The following is a 10,308-nucleotide window of genomic DNA, read 5'->3' on the forward strand; positions in this document are numbered from 1 at the left end:
GAGGCCCAGGCGGGGCCCGCCCGGGCAGGGGACCGGCCCGTCCCAGCCGCCCTGCAGGCCGGGCCCTCGCTCGCCGTCCCGGCCGCCCCCTCAGTACCCGCCGCAGCAGCAGCTCGCAGGGCTCGGCGTTGTGTGAGGGTGTGTGGCGGAAAGGGGGGCAGAAAATGCCTGTGGGCTCGTTCTCTGGTGGTCGCCACTGGCGTGGCCGCTGCTGGTGCGTGTGCGGGGTGCCTGGCACGCTCCTCCGAAGGGCAGATGTGTTGCAGAGTGACAGAATTCTTTGTAGTTCTGCGTCTCTGGGCAGGTTATCTTTCATGGCTCTTATTTCTGTGCCTCATCTGTGGGTGTTGGTAACTATGCACACACAAATATATAGAACAGAATGACAGCAATTGTATCATTAGCCATATACGCATATATAAAAATACAGACACAAGATTACCTGTATAATTTATAATACATTATTTAAATGTGTATGTATTTATAACTGCATATGTCGCTAATTGTATAATTGTAATTAGCAAAATACATAGGTGTAAATAGCTTCCTCATTAACTTGTATTTCATTTTTGAGTGACATTTTTTCAGAACATATCCTAGGGAAACAAGTCTGATGTGAATGTTGCTCCTCTGCACACCCCCACCTCTCCCCCTGAACTCGGTGGCTGGTTCTGCCAAAGACAGAAAAGGAGACGGCTCACGGGTGATCAGGGTGTAACAAGCTTCAGGAGCAGCAGATGAGGGAGACCCCAAATGCCTGAACTCCAGAAGGTGCTAGCATATTTATAGACTCCAAAAAATCTGTAGGCAGGCAAATGTTATAAACCATTCACAGAGGACAACCCGTCAATGAGACCATGGAAACAACTGCAAGAGACAGATGTATAGACAAGCTTCCCATTAATTTTCTACTACTGGTAGTATTTTTGAATCTCAAAGCTATTTTCCTTTCTGTGGAAGAAAATTGTTTTCTGCTCTGCCCTGGAAGCTGGTTAGCACAGGTTGTGTCCAGTGCCTCCCAGGTTGCTGAAAGAACATCATGAAGGGAGATCTGACCCATCCCTTCTACCCACTTTAGCCAAAATATATGGGGGGGAAAGCAGCTCCACTACCCTTGTGCTGGGGCATCGGGAACCAGCAGGGAGAACACTGCCTGGTAGTCTCTTCAGAGGAAGGGAGTAAGTGTATTTTAATTGCTGCTTGCCTGAGATCAGGAAAATCTATATCTATCTCTCAAACGCCCGATGCTATTGTAGTTTTCAAATTGCAGTTTATTTGATATTGCCAAAATGTTTCTGCATCACTGCTTCCAATTTTAACGTAAGCTAAAAAGACAAGTTACAGGTTGCTATTTTCAGTGCTAAAGTAATCCTTAAAGTAGTTTTAGAAAAGGAAGATGTTTACATTGAAATATCTTTAGCAATTTTTGTGAAGTAAGCAAATAATGAAAATGCTTGTCAGTTGTTAAATCATTTAAAAGTAGATTATAGGGAAAACTAGGGAAAAATTAGACGACTTGAAACAGAAGTTGAATTTTGAAACCTGACATTTAGTGCTGTGAAGTATGATATGTTCAAGGAAAGCAGACTAATTTAATAATTGTTTTGAGTGTGTGCGTATAAAGAACTTTGCAAATATGTCTCTTTTCTAACAAGATGCTAGGAGATATTAACACGTAGTTAATGTGGCTCATCTCATTTTTCATTTTTTTTTGTTCTGCAATTTTTTCTCCTCCAAATAATCATCTGTCTGAAGGCTGGAATTTAAAACAGGCTTCCATGTTTATGGCCTGTGGGACTCTGCATCTTACAATATGTTGTGGTTGCCAGACCCCTGAAGACCCACTCTGTAACTGAGGCTGGACTGTAGATGGCTTGGGTTAGGTAACAGAGGAAGATGCTCTAATTCATATTGGAGCCCTCTTTGCACCCTTCCTGGACAGCAGGACACTTTTAATCAGAAATAGGCTGGAGGCTGGAGGGGTTCTTGCTGAGCATACCAGTGTCCCAGCGAATCACCCAGATCTTGAAGAGTGTGTGAATTACAGAGCAACACACAAAGCTGTCATGTGCTACTTCACATACAAGACCCATAACTGTACTGCTTGCCTTCCTATCTATTTTTATTAAAAAACCCCACCAAACCAACCAACCAAAAAAACCCAAACCCAAAGAAATCACTATGTTATTAGTACAAAATTCTGTTTGTTTTGCCTGTTAAGTTTTAGCCAGTTTTTTGGGAAAAAATGCAAAGATACAGCTCTCTTAATAGTTTCGCATGTTACACATGTCAAGCACTTTTATTTCCCATTTGCTTCTTCGTTAAGGTATGTATATACCTTACTGTATACACCTTAGTGTTGTCAATATTCAACTTCTTTCTTCGTGTATTCTGTTGCATGCAGGATATCTGGTACAGAATGGCATTGTGTCTCGTATTACAGAAAGGTAGTATTCATAATTTTATATTAAAATAGTATATTTTGATGTATATTCACTAGAAGGTAAAGATTATGGATATGATTATTGCGTCAATGCTTCTTAACTTTGAATAAGGACTTAATATTGAAGTATAATCTTAATAAGCTATACCATATGTTTTAGAATGAAAATTTCCAAGGACAACTTACTTTAACATGAAACTCTTAGCTTTTAGGTTGTTTCTTGATAGTCAAACCTTATGTGTGTTTGAATATGCTAGTTCATAGTTTGTAGTATGCTTTCTTGTCCTCTAGTTTGATTAATTTTTGCTAACTGTTTAGTTAACAGGCCTGGCATTTTAATTGCATATGGTTGTGCTAAATGATTTTTTCCCTTTTTGGTCTTTAAATCATCGTGATTCAAGGGAACTGGGCACATTGGTTGTATCTCAAAGAAAACAAGCTGAGCAAATTTCCTTTATTTCTTTTGAAACATGGTAAAAAAGCTGTAGAAGTTTACTGTTAAAAGCTTTAAAAAGACCTGTAAAAGGAATCTTATTTTTACAGGGCAATCAAGTAACCATAACTTCTAATATTGCCGTAGTTCTTTAGTATTAAGTTACGTTCTGTGGCTTTTGGGAAGAACCGAAATCTCAGTGCAGGACCTGAATACTCAGTCTCATTCTCAAACAGGGGTACAGGCATTTTGAATATCCTTACAGTCCACAAAAGCACAGGTGAAACATTAAAGGGAGATTTCTAAGATTAACTTTAAGAAGAAATGGGGGAAAGAAAGAGGTAAAAAGGCTCCCAGATTGTCTTGTCTTAGTGTGTGGATGATTTGTATAATTTTCATGTAAAGGAAATGAGAATCACAGAATCATTCTGGTTGGAAAAGATCTTGAAGGTCACTGAGTCCAACCATCAGCCTTATGCTGCCAAGTCCAGTTCTAAACCCTGTTGCTAAGAACTACATCTACAGAATCACAAGAATGGACCCTCCTGTTTGCCATGCACAGAAATCAAAGGGTTTAGTATTAGATCAAAACCTCTTAGAAGGCAGATGTCCTAAGGCCTAAACTGACCTGTTGATGTTTACCAAATAGGGAAACGCCTTTGAGTATTCTTGGAGGAGTTCTTAAGTGAATAAGGCCAATAGAAATAGTCTGCAAGTATGCATGCATTTATATAAAAGTAGGACAATATAAATTTTGCAGTTTTCCTGTCGTTTTGGATTGGTGGTTTGTGTCTTGAAACTTGCTGTAAAGTATTAAAGAGGGATACAAAGAAAGCAAGCTTTGTTTTTCAGGAATGATGGTTGTTCAGGTATATTCAAATCAAGTATATAAATTATTAATATATGTTCCTTTCTATTTTCTAACTATTTAATATTTTAATAAAATAATTGGTAATAATTGTCTCATTTACAGGAGACAGCTGATATAATTAGATCAATACTGATTATTACCTTGAAATACTGTTGAATTAATGTTGGCAGATAGAAGTGAATTAGTTCAATGGTCTTCGAAATCATATGGTAGCTGATGAAAATGCTTATTTAAGAGTAGGTAATAATAAGTTAATATTGATTACTTTATTCCAGGTTACAAATTATATAATGTAGGATATTCAGCTAAGCAATTTTGATAATTTTTTTTTTTTTTTACATCATTTAAGTTAATTCTTTTAATTTTGAAAATGACCATTTCATACTTTGCTTGTTTTAAAAGCCTGACCCTGCAGATGGGAGGGTGTGGACTGTATTGAGATAAGCAGAATCATTATGCTGAATTACATGACATTTTCTCACATCTGTTAGACTGAATAAATTGCCTGTGAAATGCTTTGGCCACTCTTGACTCTGAAAGCCTTCTTATAAGCTTTCAAATTAACTGAGACTGACTTGGGAGCTGGCATCTGCTTTTGTATACTCAGAAGAAAGGTGACGATTTTCTCTTCCCTCCTAACAAATCTGGGCATCATATTGGTAAAATATGATGGAGGCCTCTCTGTCCTGGGAACCTGGTCACGTAGCCTCTAAAGAATGGCTTATTTTTTGAATCTGTATGATACTTTATATTATACAAATAATTCTTCATCAAATTAGTTTTCAATTGCCCATGTAACTTGCAGTGTTTAGTTTGCTGGGATGATTATGGTCTCATGGTATCTCCCAGGACATAGTTGTCCAGATATGTTTTTCTGCTTGTGAGTGAATGGATAAACTTGCAGAATTTTTGCTTCTTAATTCTTTCGGTTACTATGATCTTCCTTCCCCTTCTTGACTTATTTTTCAGCTTTTAGCATTCGAAAATATGTTGAGAGATTGAAAGGAGAATTTGAAGAGCAAATAGGCAAAGAAAGTTGCAAGGATGGAAGTGGAAGCTGTGGCCAGTACTGGAGTCAGACTGGGATGGAAATGGGATGTCTGGTTTGCCCTTTTTACTGTCTTTCAGGAAATGTATAGATTGCATAAATCTAAAACTGCTGCTGACTTTCTGTATTCTGCTCTCAGTTTTGGTGAAGTGCATTATATAAGTGATTTTTCTTTGCCTGACGAAGAAATACATTTTTTGGGAGTGAAATATGACGTTAAGATTCTTGCCATTTTATGACTTTAATAAAAGTTGTGAAATAGGATTTAAGGGTAGTATTTCATTGTAACATTACTGGATACATTGGAATTTGCTTTTAGTGATTTTTATGGCTATCTGGATGAAAACCTTCTTATTAAGAGTAAATACCTGCTGAGACTTATGTATTTAGCCCCCACTGAGAATATTCACTAGGTATTAATTTGCAAGAACTAAATTGGAGACAATCTCCTCTCTTTTCTTTGATTTTTCTCAAAAGGCAGGAAAGAATTTGTCACTTTCCTGAGAGCGTGGAGTTGTGGCTTATAAATTGAGGAGCATATGGTATGACCAGCCATGGGAAGTGAGCCTGCTGCTCTCACCTGGCATTCCCGGTGGCCTGCTTTGCTGTAAGACTTGAAGTCTACCCTTGTAAGTTGGTGATTTAGCCTTGGTGTACCCATGATTTTCTGAGTTTCCTGAATCAGCATTCATATGCAATTGTCCCTTCAACCAAAAAAAATAGAGGCAATCATCACATGCAACCCAATAGCAAAGTTTCACAGTAACAACATCCTTTTCAGTGCTCTTTTAAATTTGGATTTAGAAGCAGGAGCTGGTGTCTGCTCCTTTTTCACAGAGAATCCAGGCAATCTGGAAGCTTTCTGATGTGGAGAGCCTTGGGGTAACCTAGTGGATACCTGCTGCCTTGTGCATGGTGTGTGCCCATCACGGGAAGGAACATTTGGTACTTCTTGTCTGGAGAGAAGCATCATTGTCTTTCAGATTTATCTGTCCACTGCTAAGGCCAGTGATTTACTGTTTATTTGTTTTCCTGTGTGTGTATTGGTGTGGGATAGTATTAGATTAACTGGTTTTGTTTAACTTTGTTATGTGTAAATACACTGCATTTTTTAACCTATTTAAAAAATTATGTGGTATAGAATTGAAGGAAAATAAGACTTGAAGGAAAATGTGAGATTTTTAGACCTTTATTGTATTTTCAAAATTCAAAATTGCATAAGCTGAGGCATCAGTGCTCTCAATGCTTCTGTCACGTTACTATGCCAGTTATCTCTGTGTTATCATATCCATGATTGTGTGTAGCTAGTCAGATGGCTGTCATGATAACTGTGCCTGTTTGCAAGTTGAAGTTTTTATTTACAGCTGGTTTGACACAGCAGGAAATAATGTCTGAGTCATTGGGGTCACATCAGGCAGTAATATCAGGTGCTTGCATATACATCACCTCAGGTTATAATAAATTGCACAGTAAATTCCACTGAAGTGATGAAACTGTATAAATACACGTACAAATAGGTTTGAAAAATGTAATGTGATTTGATCATTGCATGTATATGTAAAGTATGTAACATGTCTTTGATTTTTCAAGTGTGACTTTAATTAAATCCCAGCTGAAATTTTTTGGCTGAGTAGAGCGATTTTTATTACTTACAACTTAGATTAAGAAGTTTAAATTGCTGTAGAAGTGGGATAAATCTCTAATATGTGTAATGGTTTATTCCTTACATTGAGTAGCACTTGGGAAAGGAGCAGGGTATGTTTATGTTAATGCTCTCAGATCTGAAGACACTGTAGAAGTTTTGTGTATATCTGTTCATGAATACTTTCCTAATGAGTACAGGTTTGTGACAGCCTGCCTGTGATTAGATCTCTAAATAAGAAAATAGGACTAGTTGGACACAGTTGGACACAGTGGGAGGGAGGGAACAGAACCAGCTCTGGAGCGTTTGTGGACTTACCAGTTAAAAAGGTAATTCAGGTTTCCACCTAGTGGTGGTATAAAATTCTGTCCCAGCCGTATGAGGCACGGCATATGCATAACCATGCTAGCTGACACTATAGTACTTGGGTATGTGTTTGAAACTTTGGAAATCGAAAGCCTTCATTATGTATAAATTATTTACATAATAGCACAGAATTCTCAGGGCCTCCAGATTTTTTTTAAGTGAGAGCTGTAGTGATCAGGAATCCATTATTTTAGCTGTGTGCATTCAGAGCCCCAAGTACTCTTCAACAATTTATTTCATTTCATGCAAATTAGTTTTATTCCACTTTTTTAGTATTCCTGGACAGCCATTTCAAAAAGTTTAAGTCAGTACATGTTACAGAAAGAAAGTGGATGTCTTGAAAAGTTCTTAAGTTGTACATGTGCAACTGTGAGTCTTGTTAGATTTCTTGGTTTCCTCTTAGATGTTAGAAAGAAAAAAAAAGAGGAAAGAGAAGATGCTTTGCCCCATCTTGTTGTTCCAGCATTGCCTGCTTCAATTATTTCAAGCATTTTACAGTAGAATTTAAAGAACCTTACCAGGCTAGGTTTTCAAATGAAGATAATACAGAAGTAACTAATACACAATTTTTTTTTAACTTTGTGGTATTTTAAGGCAATGTAGTGGGTCAAACAGACAAACTGAGTATGAATTGGAATTGCAAATTTCTAAGATTTCAGCTTGTTTGTATTTTATTGATACCTTCCTTCTGATGTTTGTTTGATACTTGAGTAAATATTGTCTGCTTGTAGTGTTTTGTAAGCATGGTAGGTTTTACTGTGTTTTCAGTGCATTTCCACTGTCAACACCGTAAACACTGCCAACTTTCTACAAGTGCTGTCAAGTACCATATTTTGTAATTACTGCAATAACATTATGAGTGCTGTAATTGCACATGCTGTATGGATGTGCTTTCTGTCCTGTGCACATACAGAATTGGTATTTTCTGTGAGTTAAAATGGAATCTGGAGCACATCTGAATAATTGTTTCTGAATGTTTTTGGTTTTTTTCTTCTTTCAGAATAATGTGAGGTGTCTGCACAAGTACAGTTATACAAATTGGAAAATCTTTAAAGCCCCAGATGTTTTTATCACAACTGAATGTAGAGCTGTACTTGGGAGGCATTGATGTATTTGGATCTATTAAGGGATTAAGGCTTTTTTAATACAGTTCACTAATATTAAAGGCAGTTAATCAAATAGGTTTTTTTTGCAAGAAGTGGAACTGCAGATTTCGACTTCAAAATAATGTGTTTAGTAGCATCTTTATCAATCTTCATGTTGTTTTAGCCATCTTTTGTAATGCCAAGAGCTGTGGCAGTTTTAATACTAAAGGTGACTATATCTGCAACCATACATCTTCTAACTGATACCCTGCTGTTTATGCAGCTCACCTCTGGGAATACACTGAGCAGAAAATTTCTGCTGAAATATTTTTATTTCTGTGTCTCAAAACTGCTAATTTCAAACTATATTTTTTGAAGGATATGATTTTGAAAACATACTTAATCATAGTGTCTGATAAAATGTTCAAATGTATAGGTTTTTAAAGGTCATTTCCAGAAGTAATGTTAATGAGATATTTAAGGTGTAATGTTCATTATACTAGAAGTGACTTAGAAGTGATACTAGAAGTACAGTTACTGAGTGTTGGTTTTTAGGCTTAGTGATATGTGGGGAGTTTGAGTGCTCTTAATGTGCTCCTGTTTTTTTGCTTCAAGGATATTACTAAGAGACAGAGCAGACTGAGGCTAAAGAGAGCATGGTGCATGGTTTTTCCACCTGCAGTAACTGGCTAAATCTTTCAAATACCTCCTAAATTTATCTTGCAGCCATCTTTCAAGACTGGATAGCAACTGATCCTTAAAATGTAGATGCATGTTCCCTTGCTCCATGGGAATTCCTGAGTTATGTAAAATTGATAGACTAGCTTAATGCTCTTTTGTACTATTTTTTTCTTCTTCTGAACTGTTTTATTCCATAAATTAGAGGAAACGAACAGATCATTAGGTCACTGCAACACCTCCTTCTCCTTCTCCTTCTCCTTCTCCTTCTCCTTCTCCTTCTCCTTCTCCTTCTCCTTCTCCTTCTCCTTCTCCTTCTCCTTCTCCTTCTCCTTCTCCTTCTCCACAATCTGGACCAGAAGAAGCCTGGTGGAAGGGTTTGAACTTAAGCCCCCTACATCACTGCCTCTTTGGAGGTGTCATAACTGAAGGTGTTCACTTGCATTGGTAGTATTGATATCTACGTGGAATGAGTTGAAGTAATTGGTTTATTTTTTGTGGACTACCAAATGCTATTGAGCTTGTAATCAGTTCCTTGCTTTCTATGATTGTGTAGTGGAAGCATGTGGCCTTTGTAATTGAATTGAATTTGTGTGCTGCTTCATGTAAATCACTCTGTATTGAGGGAAGGATTCATATTGCATTAGCAATCTTTGAAACTTCGTCACCTTCTAACTGAACACTGTAAGACCCTCGTGTAGTCTGATAGCTGATTTTTCACCTGATGAATAAGTACTCTTCATGACAGCACAGTTTTTTAAGTGTACACATGATGGCAGCAAATACTTAAATTGAGAAGGCTTGTTCCTGTACTAGAAACAAATAGAATATTGATTTTTCTAATCTAAACTATAATTTTCAGGTATTTCAATTATTTTAAAATTATTTATTAAAATATATTTTGAGATTTGCTAATGTACTGCTGCAGATTTAGAAAATACTTTTTAATTCAGAAACTTTACCATGGTTTCCACCTGGTTTAGCCATAATATTTTCATAATGTGCTTTCTGGTTTTGATTTGCATTGATACAATTTGCTACCTCCACAGCAAAATGCTACAGCTACCTCAGTACTTTGCAGTGTTTAGCATGGATAGCTTTTGATGCCCTAGCAGGTAAAAGGGGACCTACAGCACTCTCTTATCCATCAAAGTGTTGCCTTCTGGTTTCCCAATGGTGCTGAAGTTGGGTTTTCTGAAGCCCATTTTTGTTTTTTCTCTATTGAGAAATATATCTGATTTCTTTGCAAAGAAGTCTCTTTTATTTCTATTCATGTTTCCTTCTTTATAGTATAATTTTTTTCAACAGATATTGGCATGGTAGAAGTCCCTTTTTTCCTCTAGTTGGAAAATTCTTGGAGTTCTTAGTCTTTTTCTCACAGTTTTGTAATTAAATGATCCAAGATTTATAAGTTTGCTTCATTCATTCCTCTTGAAGCTTTTCTCTCACACATTTATTAGCTTAAATACTTTGTTCTTCCTGTACTCCTTAATAGATGTATATTTTGACATATTCTAGTATTTTGTTCTTTACTTTTCCCCATGGCACTCTTTCTTTCCAGGTTCTCCTCTTGCAATCTCGATTGGTTATGTAAATTTCCAGCAACTGTTCTTGGCCAAGTGAAATACCTTTAGGGCCTCCATCAGTGATGGTACCTAGGCTATGTCTCAGACTCTGCACTGAGACATGCAGAGCAGGTACTGGTTTCTTCCTCTAGGGTCTAGCGTTGTGGGGCTGGAAGA

At 37.2% G+C, this 10,308-nt stretch overlaps 1 protein-coding gene across 1 annotated transcript in view; it reads right to left on the reverse strand.

Annotated features, from left to right (window-relative positions):
• DLX5 (distal-less homeobox 5) overlaps window positions 1-316 on the reverse strand; it is a 30,797-nt gene extending 30,481 nt beyond the window's left edge. The window contains exon 1 of the mRNA XM_009994973.1: window positions 98-316. Within this exon, the coding sequence (XP_009993275.1) occupies window positions 98-316 (219 nt within the window). The remainder of the gene's footprint in view (window positions 1-97) is intronic.
• Between the last annotated feature and the right edge of the window lie 9,992 nt (window positions 317-10,308).

Source organism: Chaetura pelagica, unplaced genomic scaffold, assembly GCF_000747805.2.
Source record: "Chaetura pelagica isolate M959 unplaced genomic scaffold, ChaPel_1.0 scaffold12, whole genome shotgun sequence".
Classification (NCBI taxonomy): Eukaryota; Metazoa; Chordata; class Aves; order Apodiformes; family Apodidae; genus Chaetura; species Chaetura pelagica.